Raw genomic sequence first — 16,893 nt, forward strand, 5'->3', positions numbered from 1 at the left:
GCTCATTATATCCATGCAACAGGCTTCAAATGTTGGGTGCTCCTCAGATCGCTATTTCTCCAGCAGTCATCTCCTTGCAATTGTTGTTGCTCTGCTGAGCCGAAGTGTTGATGTTTATTCAGGCTTCCTGTAGCACCCATAATTTATTTTTTGCTTTTAGAAGGAAAAGTTTCCACACATTGTTTTTAAAACAAACCGTCATGGAGGTTTATCTTGGGCGTGAAGAATAGTCAAGCCAAGATCCTGGAGATACTTAAATTTTTTAAATGACTCTAGGAAACAATACATCATTTCAGCTCATCTGTAAAATGGAAATTTGTTAGCTCTGCTTCCAGACATATAACCATTACCTCACAATCCTGTTATTGAAACTAAAAAAACAGCTTGCATTTTACTCACAGTTTTGACCAATAACGTATGCCTGAGGCATTTTGTTTTCCGAGAAAAGGCTGAAGATACCACTACTTCAGATTTATGGGGTGCAATGGATATTATTTGCTCTGTTATTTAGGGGTGTATGTGCAGAGTAGTTGATTTGCTATGTTGGATGCTGAGAGAAGCTGTAAAATATTTTCTGAAACATACACTATCATGGTTTACCTTCCAGTTACTTAAAATGGAGGGGTTTCAATGTTTTTAGCAGACTTTCTGCCTGCTGCTGTGTAGGTTAGTATTTCAGCTGTCCTTTGCAACTGTTGTAGTTTTCAGACATTGAAGAATGTCTAGAATTTCACAGACAGCAGCGTGAGGAGCTTTTGAGTAGGGCTTTGGGAGGTTGGTCAGGTCCTTCAGATGCTTGAGAGACACTCTCTGTTCATTGCTTATAAACTTAGTGTTGTGTATATATATTAAAAAAAATGAAAGTTTTCTTTTTATCATAGGTGTAAGCCTGGAGAATGAAAGTTGGGGGGAAAATTGAACCTGCTTTTTCTGAAGAGCGTTGCAGTGCAGGGGGAAAGTGTGTTGAACAGCTTCTTATCTTGGGAGCTGCTTCCTCATCTCACGTTGTTGTTGCTTGCTGGACTCTTGAGGTTTTCATATTAGCGGTCTTGTAATTCTGTGGTGCAGGATGAGAGTCAGCAGAAGAGCATGAATTACCGTCCTCTATTTAGCCTGTGAATCACAGAATTATTCCCAATGTGATTGCTTCCTCTGGGAAGCATAAACAAGGCAGTGGTTTCTGCAGCCTCGGTGCTTTCCAATGCTTTCATCCTCAGGAGTAGTGGAGTCATTTAGGATTGAAGAATAATTTTGTTATTGCATAACAGAGTTAGTGAAAGTATCTAATGGGGCCCTGAGGCTTTCTTCAGGGTTTTTCAAAAATTTCCAGTCCCGGGAATGCTATTTATGGAGATACAAAGCTTGCATAAGACAGGAAGCATGGTTAATCTCACCCGTTCACTTCCCTCTGCATGTGAAGTGAGACTGGGTAACAGTGTGGGCTCTGTATAAAGAGGCTTTTTTTAGGAAGGAGTAGAAAGGCAGAGTTTCATGATTTTCTTGATTTCTTTGAGGGCTATATCACAAAATATACAGAGAAAAGAGTTTCTGTTTATTTAATCTTCAAACATGCTGGCTCACACCAGCAATTTCAGAATTTTCACTAATCACCTTGCAAGGTATGTGTAAGGCTGTCTTGTCAGTCAGCAAGCATACAATGACCTTGTATTTGCTTTTCCCAAAGGGACCTTTGGGTGTCTCTTATCAGCCTTTAGAAAGAAACTGCAAAAAAAGAAACTTATTTAGCCTCCTTTTTAGAACATAAATAGTTACACGGTAGGCCTTTTGATGTAAGAGTCTGTGCAGTTTTGATAAGAGTTGCTATTAACATAGTTGTAATGTATTTTGTCGTCTTCTCCTTCCCTTCCCTGCAGCCTGCAGCTGCGTATGCCAGGCACGAGGGGTGTGCTAGAGGCTCCTGATGCACTGTGCCATTTACCTTATCTCTCTTGGACAGATTTAAAGATGTTGTATCTTAAAGGCTATAACATTTGGGGGCTTCAAACGATGGCTTTCTGGATAGGTGAGATACAGACTTTTTACTGTTGTCTGCAGGAAACTGATATAATTACCTTTATAAATTACACTGTGTTTCTGTAGCATCTGTAGGTATGGTCTTGTGCCTTCAGCCTCCGAGACATCTTTTCTCTTCTGCCCTTAGGACCTACTGCATAAAATTCTGCTTAATCCCAGTGAACTGTTTTAAAATTAAGCCTAGCTTAAATGCTGGTTTAAATTTAGCATTAATACTTGGCAGATGTGTGATTCCATGGTCAATTTTAAAGCAATGCTGTGAAAGATGCTACTGAGAGAGGTGGTCCTACTCAGCCTTCTGGTTCTGCCACATCTCTTAGGGATGGCAGAGCTGCCATCGAGGAGCTGCTGTGGCAGGAAGGCCCCTTCCAGAAGCAGCCACAGTTTTGTTTAAGTGACATGGAGGCACACACCTAAAGAGATGCCTAATGGTACTGACTTTTTGATGGTGCTGTTAATCATCTCTTGCTTGTGCTCTGAGAAACCCCAGCTGTCTTACCACCTTGTGGCAGCAGTCCTGGCCAGCTCTCCTGTGCTTCATACCATGTGGTGGTAGGGAGTGGGCTGTATGGTATTTTGAGGAGGAGAGGAGTCAGCATCATAAGATATGTTAGAATTTGCTGAAGAAAACCCAGATTGATAAGAAGCTAGACATGCCCCTTCAGGGAAGGCTGCCAGTGTTTCTGGCCCACAGATGAAGTTGCCTGCCTTGTATCTGCTGCCCTGATTCGAGACTTTTGCCCATTTGTTTCTGGCATGTGCCGTGCTGGTGGGATGGTCTATTTCTGGTAACGGTGCTGCACATTTAAAGGGAAAGATAGGAATGATAGCTGCAGGAATGTGCTTTTGGAAGGCAGCAGTTTCTTCCCTTCTGTCCAAGGGATTGGAAGGCATTACATAGATAACTAAAGAGAATTCTGTTGGTAATAGAAGAAATGCTGTGGATCCTGCATGGGAACACTGGATGACTGCTTGCACTGTATTTGAACTATTAGTTGCATGTTCTGCAGTTTCTGTTGCGTACCCATGGGCACTGGGCTCCCTACTCCTGCCTCCCCCAGGACATGAAGCTTTTTCCCTCTTCCCTGGGGCTTTGGACAGGGTAAGAGGCTGTGTGGATATTCCTGATGGCATTAGGTTCCCCGTGGTGCCAGCCTGGTAAGCTCTCATGCCCTCAGCATTAATCCCGTTTCCAGACTGGGTTTGGAAGGGATTTCTCTGCGCTCCGCCCCACTCCTGCCAAACTGATTATGGTGAGGTGGGTTGTAAGTGTAGGTCTGTGATTTTTTTATTTTTTTATTTTTTTTCTGTCCTACTCTGTAGTCTGGGCAGGGAGTGTTTCCTAGGATCATCTGAAATTTAAGCATGTATTTTAGCTATGCTCTAAGTCTCTCATGCTACTCCATTGAGCTCTGTGGGATTCGTCCTGTTGATTTGTGTGAAATAAAATCCCAAGGAGAGCAGCAGAACTGGTTAGGAATTTGGGGAGGAGGGAGAGAATTGTCCTTATTGCTGGAAAACCTTTGTAATGTAAATGAGCCATAAATCAGCTCTCTGAGTGTCTTAATGCACTGAGTATTTTCCTGTCAGACAGCAGTCTTTGGCACAGAGAACTTGTCTTGTATAGCACTTAATATACTGATAATAACTCCGGGTTTCTACCACTATTTTTCTGAACTGGCTGTTTTTATTTCAGTAGGTGTAAACTTAACATCTAGCCAATCGCAGGTAAACTTAATTTAAATTGTATTTTATGTTTTTGACATTACAGTGCATTTCTGTCAGCTGCTGGATTTTTGCTTTCCATAATGCTTCTATAAATACATGGCTTCAAGGTGTTAATCACATGTTTCAATCAGACAGTCTTTAAAAATCAAATCTGCTTAAGCAGAAGATTTGTCTGTATGTTCAGTATCTGTGTTAGAAAGATGATGCTTCTCTTTCCACCTGGACCACAGCAGGAGCTGCTTGTAGCAGTTCTGCTTGCCTGAGGCTAAGAAGGGTTTTTTGTTATAGAAGCATTTCGTGTTACAAATGCTGCCAGCCCCTCCTTCCCCGCCCTTTTTTTTTTCTTCTTTTTTTTGCAATCCCACGGAATGTCTTAAAACTACAGCATATGACTCTGGTCCCGTGAACCGATGCATTTGAGCAATTTTGTGCCTATGAAGAATCATCCTGTTAGGTTTAACGAAACGATGAAAGTTGCTTGTAGGAACAGCGCTGTAGCAAGGGTAGTGGGAGCAGGTCCGAGGCGCTGCTCCTGCAGGGTGAGATGCCAGGGCACCGGAGAGGAGGGAAGGCCAGCAGCTCCTCTCCCACCTGCCGCAGCATTCCGGGAAGCTTTGCTTCCCAGCCCAGAAGGGAATGGGCAAGGGGGGACAGTGGCCGGCGGCAGGACGGGGTGTCACAGAGCACCTGCCTTATCTGGCTCTGGCTGGGTTTGCTAGGAGGCCGTTGTCCTTGAACGCAGCAGGGGATTGAAGGTAGCTGGGCTGCTTCTCCCTGCCACCCTCCTGCTCTGCTTCTGTGGGGAGGAGGCAGAGCACCGAAACTTTCCTCAGCTTATTATTCTAGTTTGGCATCTCCCTGATGTGCGGTGGGACCTTCTGGAGTTTGCAGAGCCCTGAGAATCTTCGAGGTGGAGCAGAACCTCATGTCTTCCTGTCACCACTTCTTCCATCGTGCCGATGTTGGGCAAGATTTACTTTTTGCCTTTGTTTTTCCTCTGCAGTAATTGCTTCTTCCCCTTCCATTTATAAACATTTTGATCACGTGTTTAAAAGTTTCAGCTGAAGAGTAAATGAAAAAATCCAAACTATTTTTCAGTCAAAAATAAAAGCATAAATAATTTAATATTTGATATAAAAACCACAGAGAAATTTTAAGACATAGTAATTGACACACATTTTGTCTCTTACAGCAAACATAACGGAGGACCTGCTACACTAGTATAATGGTATGGCTACTGAAAAATACCAGACCATGCCAAATGCTCATTTTAGCGTAAGGCGTACGCATACGAGAAGTTGCATTGGTACATGCATGCCATGTGATCGTGCCATGGAGACAGGCCCTACCCTGTTGTGTCATCTTTATACTTACTTAATGATCTTTTGACCGCGGTAATAAAGGTGGTGCCATATTATTTTTTATAGAAGCATTGCTGCAGACACCCCCTTTGGATGCAGCGGGATTATCATTCTCACTTATGAAATATCCATTGTATGAGACAATATCGCTCATTATTCCAAATGCTAAAGCTACAGATTCCTCTTTTCCCCACCCATTATCAGCATTGTTAGGTGTTTCTTTGAACTTTAATCCATGTAACAGGATCTTCAGTACGCTTGGGCATTTCCTATTCTGTGCTGAGTGAGTATTAGTTAATGGGAGCTCTATTCAGGAAGCCCATTAAACTACTCAATGTGCAAAATGGGTTATAAGTTGTTTGGGGACAATGAATGCAAACATGGAACTGAGACACACGGATGGTTGAGATTTGGTTTTAACAATTACTCTGAAATACTTTAAGTAGAACCTTTCTCCACTTGTGTCATGATGCTTCTTGCTGTAAATTTTGCTCCTGAATAGATGAGTTTGCAACTGTTTGTAAGCATGTACACAGCATCTCTTGTATTATATGCTCCAGATGTGATTAACATATGGTGGTATTTGGATAATTCTTGCGTCATCATGAAAGTTAGCATTTAAAACCATTAGTTTGGCTTCCTTTTTAGTGTTTTTTTTTTTTCCTCGTCCTGGTCTTCTCAATAATAAGAAAAGAAGAAGTTGTGTGGTTTTCTTTTCCTCTGTGTTTTTCTTTTTTAAACTACTTTTGTTTTGTATCTGTATTAAATTCATGCCATACAGAGTGGTGCAGTGATGCAGAGAGCCTTGACATTTAAATGTTAATTTTCAAAGTAACTTTTTAAATAAAAGCAAAAGCTAATGCAGACAGGTGCTTTAGATCTCAGTCCCCTCCCTCTCTAAGATACCCCTTTTAGTGGTCATTTAAATAAAGAAATAATTGAATTTTTTACTTTACTTTGATCACTGACTTCTTGACCATGGTTACTTTTGGATCCCCCTGACCTTGCTGGTCAGCTAAGTCAGCCAGGTGTCTTCACTTATTGAGTTGAGTCAACTTATTCAACATTAAGACCCTCTTTATGAAGAAAATGACTTTTTTCTCTTCCCTGCTGCTGTTGGAGAAGCAGTCACTGTTTCCTTGCTTTTTGCAGCAGGGGAAATTGCCTGTCTCCCAGCCCTCGCAGCACAAACCTTTATGAAAATTTTCTATCATCAAACTGCCTTTTCTGGATAAGTGGAAAGAAGCTGCCATAACCTCTTCAGAGGTCTGTTGGGCATGGTGTAGCCTGTGTCTGGTTTGGCTTTCTGTCTTCCTCTTTTTGCTGATCTCAGCCTGCTGTTACAGGGAACAAGCAAGGCTGTAGCTTGAGAAGGCCTTCAGTCTGGGCAAAGGGCCTTGGAACTGGCACTGCTGCTTGGAGGAGCAGTCTTGTCTCCTCTTTTGGCCTTCTCCTTTGTGTTGATACAAGTGGTAGCACAGCCAAGTGGGATCTAATGGAGGAGTGATCCGATTGTGAAAAATTAATTTACGTATTGGCATTTCTGCTGGGTTATCTTTAATGCAGATAATTTTCCAGATCTGGAGCTGCAGCAAATGCTCGTGTGCGAGAACGGGGCCAACTCCTGGGAACAGGATCAATGGTGAGCAAAGAGAGAGGCGCCTTCTTTTGCTGACAGAAGTGGCTTAAAACACTTCTTTGAGCTACAAGCTTTGAGCTGAGTCTCCTTTTCCTTGAATAGTACCGTGCTCCTCCTGAATCCTAGGGGTTTGCTATGCTTTTTGCCCCATTACCACTGCACTTGCCATGCTTTATCTCTGACAGGGGTCAGTCAGGGATGTTAAGAATGAAAAAAAATAATAAAATGAGCGCATGCAGGGATCCTTCATGAGTATGCCCACAGGTGTACAGGCTTCTAGCAGTTTGCAGTGTAGGTACCTGCTGAGGAAAAAAAAAGAAGAAAAGGCTGTATCCCTGTGACTCTGTTCTCCATAGCTCTTCACAGGCTCTGCCATGATATATTTTCATAGTTGGTTTTTGTACCTGTTCACATCTTTGGCAAACACAGCGTGCCTAAGCTATTTATTTTTAGCTGCTTTTCACCTTACCGGAAAGTATTTCTTGACAGAATTCAATGTGGTGCCCTTGGTACTTCTCATATAAGAAATACTAAAATACTATTCTCTGAGATTTTTTTTTCCTGGAGGTGTGTTCCAGCTACATTATTGCTGCACAATGTATGGCACATTTCCCGTGGATTTTGCTTTAAATGACCATTGATTTTCATCTACTGTTTCATCGCTTCATTGTAAATATTTATTGCCATTTGAGTCACTGAGCATTAAATTTCTTTCTGACTGTTTTCAATCAGTTTAATCCATACTAAAACTGGCTCTGTGTTATTGGGAAAGCTTGGCACTCTACCTGACCTGAGAAAGTGGGTGTGCAGCGATGATTGTATGGAGCAGTACACATCCCCCACAGTTTTCCATGTACCCTGTCATCTTCTGTCTTCTTTTGGGTCATTCTCAATTCTTGTACTTTGTTTCCCTATGTTAATCAATTACTAATTTAAAAGGGCCTTCCTTTTTGTTTCATGGGAGTTGAGTTTCTTGAAGGGTGTTCAACTGGGGCAGGGAGGGAGGCATTTATCAAAGTTTCAGGGAGAACTTGAGATGTGTTTTGGCCAGCCTGATTACCATGTGCTTATTGTCCTTGTCAAATAATCTTAACAGTTCTAACATGGTGCGGCTTTCCTGTGCAGAATCCATGCAGCTTCCCTGATAACATCCTCCTTTGCCATGTAAGTGCAGTTCCGTTTTTCTTAGAGTTTCAGCCAGCTGATGTCAAGGGGAGTGGTGGCTTGGGGAGCTGGCACTGAGTGTGGGAGAGCAGCTGGAGCCCAGCACCGGCTGGACGGGACAGGGCAAGGCCATTCCTCCCTTTCCAGGGCTTCGGTGCCGGGAGACCGTCTTGCTGAGCCGCTTTGGGAAGAATTTGTTGCATGTGTAGGAGCGGTTTGGGGTGATTAATGAATACCGCAGTAGCAGAAAGTATCTGGCATCGTTAGCAGAGCAGAAGAGGAGGAGCGGGATGGGAGTGTGGTAAGAGTCAAGTTGGTGTTTGTGACAAGATAGATCTGTGGTGCCAGTTTAATTGAACAAGCCTGTTAAGTGAACCACAGGCAAAGTTAAAGGAGTCATCCGAAGGGAGGGATTTCTTCATTTTGCCTTCTGCCTAAAGCTGTTCTTTGAGAGCCTGCAGTATCTGAGGTTATAAGAGGAGGAATTAAATAGATGTCTAAATCAAACAAAACAGCTTTCCAAAATCCTTTCCCTATGGAAAAGATTTTATTACATTGTTGTCATGGTAATGGAGTGCTGAATACATCATAACCTCTTTTGCTAAGTAAACAGAAAAGACAGGGGGATACTTTTTGCCTTTGAAAATAGAAAGTTTATTAAGCTGCGTGGGAACATTGTATTCTTAATTTTAAGAAAATAAAAACTTTCTGACAGCTCAGAACTCTCTCGAGTTTTACCCTGGGAAATTGTGATTATTTCCCCCGCCCCCCTTAAAATAAACATAAGAGAGCTTAAGTGGGATATTTAAAATTTTCTGGTATCAGTCAGAAGACTAGGGGAAAAATTAACATACTTTCATTTAATGTAAGAACTTCTTTCTATGAGAAGGTACCATGTCTTTAAAATTCCAGAACAGCTTTACTACATACTTCCCTCCATGTTACAGATGATGAAATGGAGGTAGAGTGACTTGGTTTTGTAAGCTAATTGCAGTATCAGGAAGAAAATGGACATACCCTGATTGTCAGTAGAGCACTTTATTCTTTGGAGCGTGCCAACTTTCTAGAGCATTGCTGATAACTGTCCATGTGTGAAATCTGGTGCTGTATTTGTTGTAAATTAGTAACAGGCATTCCAATAAAAGTGGAAACATCTAGCTTTGACCTGTGCTACTAATACCAGAGCTTTCTGTAGTTGCTGTGTGTCATTTGGAATGACCAGAGTATGGACACGTTTCAGTGTCTGCAATCATGCTGTTGTCCTTGATAACTATATCAGAGTTACTTTCTTCATAGTTTTTTTTTTTTTCTTCCCCCTGCAGTTAATTGCTTAAATCTCTCATTTTTTTAAAAAAAAAGTGTGCCATCCCTTATTTTTGCCTTAATAGGCAATTCTATTTTAATAGTAAATGTACCGCCTTGTAGCTTGCTCGTTTCCAAACCAGGATGCATACCAGCCTGAAATGGCTGGTGTTTCATGGAGCGTGCTTTCTTGTGGGGTGGATGCTGTTTAGTTTTAGGAAGATTTCTCACTGAGGTTGAATGGTTTTGTATTCATTTCTGTTGTGAAGTGGAAGTAGCCACACTGAAGAAATCAGGAGTGAAGCATTACGGTCTGGCAAGCAGTCTGACGTCCTTTGGCTTTGCAAGCAGTAATGACTTATTTTGCCTGAGACGGCTTATTCGTCAGGTTACATCAGATGGGATGAGAGCACAGCCGTGCCCAGACCTGGCCGAGTTGTGCTGGCACCAAGCTGGGTGAAGGGGCAACGGATGATCTGTGCGGGCTGGAATAGAATAGCTGACTAGGATCAGACCAGTGGGTGCCTAACGGGGATTTTTACTGTAAGTTTTCTGTACGTAGGGGTTTTTTTAGTGTTGCAAATTTGATGTATTTAGCTGTTCTGGATGGGTGGAGAAAGGCATATAGGGTACAAAGAAATGAGTACATATTAGATTGAGTGCAGAGATTTAAATTAAGGTAAAAATGCTTAATTCTGAATAAAATAATTGGGGTGTATTTAATTTCATATACAAAGTACATTAACAGGAATCTTGGTGGGAACAAAACAGATTAAGAGGTTTGAAGTGTTTTTAAAGTTCTTTTTTTACAAGTTCTGTTAATCTTATTGCATATATGCATAAATGGTTTAAAAACCCCAGCATTTGTAGAACATGATCTGTTTGTCCTGTGCAGGATGTTAAGTTGATTGTATGCCAGATATGAAGGCACATTTTAAAGGATGCACATTGTGGAAAATTTCCCAAAAGGAAAACTGTGTCATCTTCAAGATAAAATGAAGATTTCTTCTCCCTTCCCTCTTCTTTTTTTGTGTTCTTTGGAGGGCACTTTGTTAGATGCTTTTGTTTCTAAAGTGAGATTTGTCCATGCTGTATGATTTTTATTAATCTAATACATTATAAAAATCATGCCTCATTGTCCTAGGAGTTTTTTAGAACATCCTATGATGTGGACCTAGTGCTCTTTGTCTGTGATTAATTATTATATATCAAATGAGGTTCTATTCAATTGTTTGTTACACGTCTCTTGAAGAAGTGTTAACCAAAACCAAATGGAATTTCTAGAAAAAAATTATCGTCAGATTTCCATTTCCTTATTGTCTTAGTGTCAGAGTTGCATAGCTTTACTGGTTGCTTGCAGTCTTCCAGTGGAAGCTGTTCTGATAACATCACCCCTCCTTTCTCCGATCAGTTTTCTTTTTACTCTTCCTACCTACCTTGTTAGTGTACTGGGAAATACGGGCTGATTTCTTCTAAAAATGCAGATTTATTTGCCTTTTGTAGGCAGTCAGATAGACCTGGGTCTGGAAGATGAAGTAGGCTGTTTCTTGAGATCTTTCCTAGTTTGTTTTCCGTAAGTCAGTGCCCAAGCTGTTAAGCAGTCAGTTGCAAATTAATTTAAGTGAGCACTGCTAACCTCATATTTCTACCTGCCTACTCTGAGATTATGTCCGTTTCAGATCATTAGTCTTTATTAAATGGTATGAGAATGGTCTTTGTATTGAAGAAAGTTTCTGCTCCCTGTTCCTTTTGTAGGGTAGATGCCCAAAAGATGTCTGCAGCCAGCTCACAGTCCCCATTAAGAACCAGTTCCTTTGATTCTCATGGAACTCAGTGGAAAAGCTCCCATGCTGTCTGCCGTGCATACTAACAGACGGAAAACTTACTGGGAAACTGTATTTGGACAGACTTAGAAAATGGCTTATCGGTTGTTGCTCAGAAAACATTTTCAGGAGCTGTAAAAGGATGCCTCTATATAAATTCAAAAAAAGTGTTTTGTCTGTCAGAACCAATTAGCTTGAAAAATCTTATCTGGCATATAAATGAAATTACAGATGTGTAAGAATCTTTATTTAGAAACCAGAGTGGTTTTGCAGATGAACTGTTCGCTTTTGCTGCCCTCCCTTTTTCTCTCTCCCTCTTCCTTCCCGCAGCAACTTTCCTAGTGAAACACAACATGTCCATTGACTGTTGGATACTGAAAAACAAACAACTTCTGCAGTAATGCCTTATCCATTCACTGGAAAAGGTGCACATTGTTTTGTCTGAAAGGCTGATTCAATTGCAAAACCTGACACTAGCAAAACTGAGAGTTTTCATTGATTTATTTATTTATTCGGCGTTCAGCTCCCTTTTGCTCTCATAACCATTAGGATAAGACTGAATGTTGGTTTTATTCAGAGAAGTCCTCTTTAAAGCTGAACAAAACCACTCAAAATCTTCCAAAGCAGTTGAAAAAGGAAATAATTTGATAAATGGCATTCTTAAATCCATCTTCCATGGCAGCTCTTGCCACGAAGGGTGGGAAATATCAGAGAGCTGGGAGAAGAGCAGATGAGACCTTCAGCCTCCAACTTCTTCAGGAGGTGATGGGTTTGAAATCTGAGCAGGGGAGGGGCTGGCAGCTTGTGTGGGTGCCCAGTCTGCCTTGCTGGGAGGTGCAGGTCAGTGTGAGAGAAGGGTGAGTGGAAGCTGAAGGGCATGCCTCAAGGGGATGGAGTTTTGTTTAAGATGCAGTAACCCCTCCAGCTGTGCTCTTCGCAGCCCAATCTCTGCTGCATCGTACCAGTGTTAATGAATTGCCTGGTGTGTATACAGGACTTTGTATTTGCTTTACTAAGAGGGTGCACGTAATGTCAAAAAGCATAGTAAATTTGAAGCTGCTGTTACAGTTTTAAATGCTGCTGAAGGCTTGTTTTTGTTCCTTGGGATATTATAGTTGAGGTTTTTCAAGATTGAGTGAAGTGGAGGGTTTTGGATAATTTTAGCCAGGCTTTAGAGACCTCTAAAAGCAGCATCTTCCAAGCAGGGATCATAACCCTAGGCAGAGTTGTAGTAACTCCGAGTCCTGTGATGAATGTCATGGATACTCAGTCCTCATCTAGTACATTTTCTAGTGCCAGGGTTGCCACTTTGAGAGTTGGATGGTCATTGCCTTGAAATGGAGCAGTGGGCAGGAGGAGTAGGCTTGGCACTATCTGAAAATCTGATGCCTGCCATGAGGACAGAATAGAAATTACAGAGTGCCCAGATTCTTGATCGGACTTACTTGAAAAGTGCCTGTGGCACTGTCTGATCACAGCAGCAGCTGTGTGCTGGGGATGCTGTAGGTTGTGTGATAAACTCTTGGTGGGCTGTAGTGCGTGGGAATCGGACAATATTAAACATTACAGGGAGAAGCATCAGTCAGGTTGCAGTCAGTTCAGATGGTTGTTTCTGCTTCCCTCTTTCCTACCACTAATGGACCAGTTCTGCTTTAGCTCTTTATTCTTAAAGTTGCCTGGGGCAACTTTGAAAACTGTAGTTCAAATGAGTATGTTTCAAGGGAAGTACTGATGGAAGCTGTCGGTATTGTCATGAGGACTGTTGACCTCTAGAGAGGTTTTTCTCTTTATTCTTTTTTTTCCCCTCCAAAAAAGCATTCTATGTTTCCATTAGCAGCTTTTTTGTTGTTTTGAGGTACTACATTTATACTACAGAAAGCTTACTTAACAGAGTTTGTGATCAAAACAAATAGACTAGGAATCTGAGGACAGAAGTCTGTGATGCAATGTGAGTAGAAATGGGGCTGCCATTGGGGGCGTGCCAGCTCTCATCTAGTGAAGCAGATGATTTCGGTACCCTGTGATACGCATACATCCAGGAAGGTCGTTGAGTCAATAGAGTAAAAAGTCAGGGTTCTGTCTCATTTACAATTCTGGAATCGAGTACAACCGTGGTAAGGATATGCCATTTCAGTGTAGGGGGCTGCTTTGCAAAGACTTCTACTAGGGCTAAATATAGACATTGTGGATGCAATGTGCATGTAATGTTTTGCGGTTGCTACAGCAGCCTTTGATCAGGACTGTGGCTTATTAGTCAAAAATAAGCTTCCTTTGCATATGTAAGTTTTCATTAGTCTAAACAAAACACTTCATTTGTTACATAGATATATTCACTTTTATAAATCCCTGTTGGTTGTTTTCGTATGTAGTCAGGACCTGATCTGTAAAGTTTCGCACACAGTAAATCTCTCTTGCTGTGCAGAGCATGAACAACTATTAGTTGTCTTACAAATCAGTAGGTTTGAATGAGTGGGGAACCACAGTGTCCTCACTGAGTTGGCTGCAGAATGTGAATCTCCTGCTATCATATTTTGGGAAGCATTTTAAGAAATATGTGTACATAGGTGTGTGATAGACACAGCTTTTGCAAGACAGTCTTTTGAAATGTTTCACTGGGAAGTGTTGGTCGCATGTGATCCGAGAAACTGACCCTTCTCAGAGGTTTCAAGCTGGATGTTCTAAACTTGGGAACTGGTTTTGATGTTTTATTAAAAAAAAAAAAAAAAAAGTGTAGCCCGAAATGTCTGACTATAATTTTCAAATGTTCTGTGTGTTTATGTTGTAGCCTGAAAAAATATATGGATAGCATCTAAATATAAAAGGTGGAAGGAAGAATCTCTGAAATTCCTGCATTGTGTTAGTAACTTAATGTATTAAGTTTTCCCTTACGTAAACTAATGCTGTGAGATCATGTAACCTTTTCCCACTTGTGGTGACTCATTGATTATATGTATTTTCTATGCATAATTCTTCCTGTGCACGTAACAAAGTTTTTAGCATCAACAACATTAATATACTACTCCCTCCCTTAGGTACCTTGTAACTAAGAAGTTAATGTACTAGGCAGAAGGACCATTAGATAGATTAGTTTTTCATTTTGTATGGTATGTGTCAGTGATTCTTAACTGAGGACTATTTTAGTAATGCTGACCCTCAGCCCATAAAGTCAGCCTTTGCTCTTGCTAAGCAAGTCAGTGCTAAAGATGGTGATTTAGCAGAAAATTCCACATTAGGATTCCTGAAGCATCTTCCTCACTTGAACTGTGGTTTAAGGATTCTTCTATAAAGAAAATAGTCTTGTTGCTATAGTGATAAGTTGAAAGATTTATAAGCAGCTTGTTAAGATTTCTATCAGACGAGCTATAGCAGCTGGAAACTGTTCCCCCACAAGCAGTTTGTGGTCACATCGGTCACGTTGCAGAAGGAGCTGCTGGGTGACATTTGGAGTACCAGGTGGTGTGGATTGTGCAAGGACAAATGTGGAGTAGCATGGGTGGCCGCTGGGAGACAACCTTGGACAAAATGGAAAGAAATAACAAGTTTATATCAAAACAACTAGCTTTATAAAGCAGGAGCAGTTGACTGTGAAATTGTTACGTTAGCTGTTGCATTATAATACGTTATGATCTGAAGTTTTATGATATCCTAAGCTTCATCTTGAAAACATGATTCAGTATCTTGTTTATACGTTTAGATGTATGTTGGTTTAAAACAAAGCAACTTTTTGATGTTTTTTGTTTCTTTTTCCCCATTCCTGCTCCTCAGTAAACAACAGTAAAAACTTTATTACCTTTTTTGTTATTCTTGACAAGATATCCTTGAGATGATGATATGATTGAGGAGTATGCTGTAGGATAATCTTAGTTACCAAGTTACTGATGCAAAGTGTGTTGTTTTTACTGAGTTGCAAGGAATTCTGATGTTAAATTCATTTTGAAAAAATCAAGTTAGCAAGTGAGTTAACTTGTCTGTAGAGGTTGGCTACATCTTAACATTGTGGGTTTTTTCTTTATGCATAGTTTGAAAAAGAAAAGGCAAGCCAAACAAAACACCGAGACTGTCTCTGCCAATTCCCCTGGATCTCCTGTTTCCAAAACACCTTCTGCAAAAGATGATGAAAGTAAAGTTATTTTGGAGCAACTCAGTTCCTCTGAAGACAACTGTAAATTTGCTGGGGAAAAGGAAGCTGCTTCAGACAAAGAAAAGAAAAAGAAAAAATACAATCAACTGAAAGACATCAGACGCACAGAACTTAAAAGATACTATAGTACTGGTGAGTTATGTTAATATTTTGAAATATGTTTGTTTTGATAACTTGTTAATGTACTTTTCTCATATTCTGTAGGCCTTCCTTAAAAGGATAATTGACTTTGGATATTCTTCCTGTAAAAAGAAACAGAATTATGTCGTTCTGAATGTCATTTGCTTCTAACTTTAACCTTGCAGTTCTGAAAAAATAGGTATTTTTTGTTTCTCAGTTCTAAAACTCAGTGTTGTTACAGGCAACAGTTAAGTTCATTATTGTAATTTTTTTTTAATTATTTTTAAGATTTGTCTTTAATGTTTTATGGCATTGGGGTTCAGGTCTTTTTGGTGGGGTTATTTGTTTCATAAACTGATGTATACTGTTTAAGACTAATTCATACTAGTTCTATCTGTTGAAGTGTGAACAAGTAAGTAAATTGACTACATATTTTTAAACAAGATGTCAAACGGCTTATGTGCTGGATGGCTCATTTCACCCTCATCCCCCAAACTGTATCAGTACCTCAGTTAATCATAAATACCTTTTTTTAGATTTATTCTTGCAAGAAATTCAGAAAATATACAGTTTGTGCATAAATATATGAGTCATATACACATCTGTTTGCAGTTCTGGATTGTAATTTGTTAGATACTCTAAGTAATTTTAGATACAATTTATGAAATACTTCTTCCAGATTTTCTTTCGGTATTTTGTAGGAATGAACTCTTAGATTAAGAGAACCCTGGTTCCATCTTGTAAGGAATCCTTTTTAAAGAGAAGGAAGGGAACAGAAATTTGTAGGTATCCTCAAATCAGACTTGTATCTTGCTCATACAGCGTGTGCATGGACGGCTGACTCCTAAGGAGGAGTACTTTTTGGGAGAAAGAAATGAATCCGCAGTAAAAATGTTATGTGTTGACTGGCACATGCAGACTAGTCTGCACCTGAAGATTTATCATTTATGAGGCAACACAGGCCTTACCAAAAAGGAGATAAATCTTGGAGTAATGTTTCCTGGCAAGCTCAAGTGTTTACAGTGATTTATTGATCAGTCCATAATTTTTGGCAGGTTTGAATCTGATGAGATCAATAATTTGGAAACTAAAAGAAAACTTGCTTTTCTTTGTCTGAAGTTCTGACCACATTGTTCTTGAAATAAAATCTGTAGAAGGAAAAGTAGAGAATTGTTAATGAATGAACCCATGAACTCTTTCTGGTTTGGTAGTATGCTAATTTTAAAAAATCAAACACACCAAAATATAAACTTCTGTTGCATTCCTAGTAAAGTGCTTCTGCTAAAAGCAGCAATTTATTGGTGGTTTGTACGTAGAGGAATTTGGGGTTTTGTGAGGTAGCTGAATTTTGTTTCTCTAGTGTTTCAGTAGTTTGGTGAAAAACGCTGTGACAGTTGGCACTTACGGTGGCGAGATGGGGGAGAAAGGGGCCAATCGATCCTTCTCTCTCACTTAAGAATGTGGCCGGGCTGGCAAGGGAGAACGTGAAGTTGTCTAGCTTGTCTTTGGCTTGCAATCCAACAGTCAATACAATTTTTTTATTTATTTTTTTTTTACCTAATATTTGTTTCATAAGTGTTC

General features: G+C 40.3%; 1 protein-coding gene across 5 annotated transcripts in view; it reads left to right on the forward strand.

Moving 5' to 3' along the window:
• Nucleotides 1-16,893, forward strand: part of NCOA7 (nuclear receptor coactivator 7) — a 98,273-nt gene that overhangs the window by 30,674 nt on the left and 50,706 nt on the right. For all 5 annotated transcript variants that reach the window (XM_049818033.1, XM_049818036.1, XM_049818032.1 and 2 more), the window contains exon 3: nucleotides 15,071-15,324. In XM_049818033.1, coding sequence (XP_049673990.1) covers nucleotides 15,071-15,324 — 254 coding nt within the window. The remainder of the gene's footprint in view (nucleotides 1-15,070; nucleotides 15,325-16,893) is intronic.

This window comes from Accipiter gentilis, chromosome 15 (assembly GCF_929443795.1).
Source record: "Accipiter gentilis chromosome 15, bAccGen1.1, whole genome shotgun sequence".
Taxonomy (NCBI): domain Eukaryota; kingdom Metazoa; phylum Chordata; class Aves; order Accipitriformes; family Accipitridae; genus Astur; species Astur gentilis.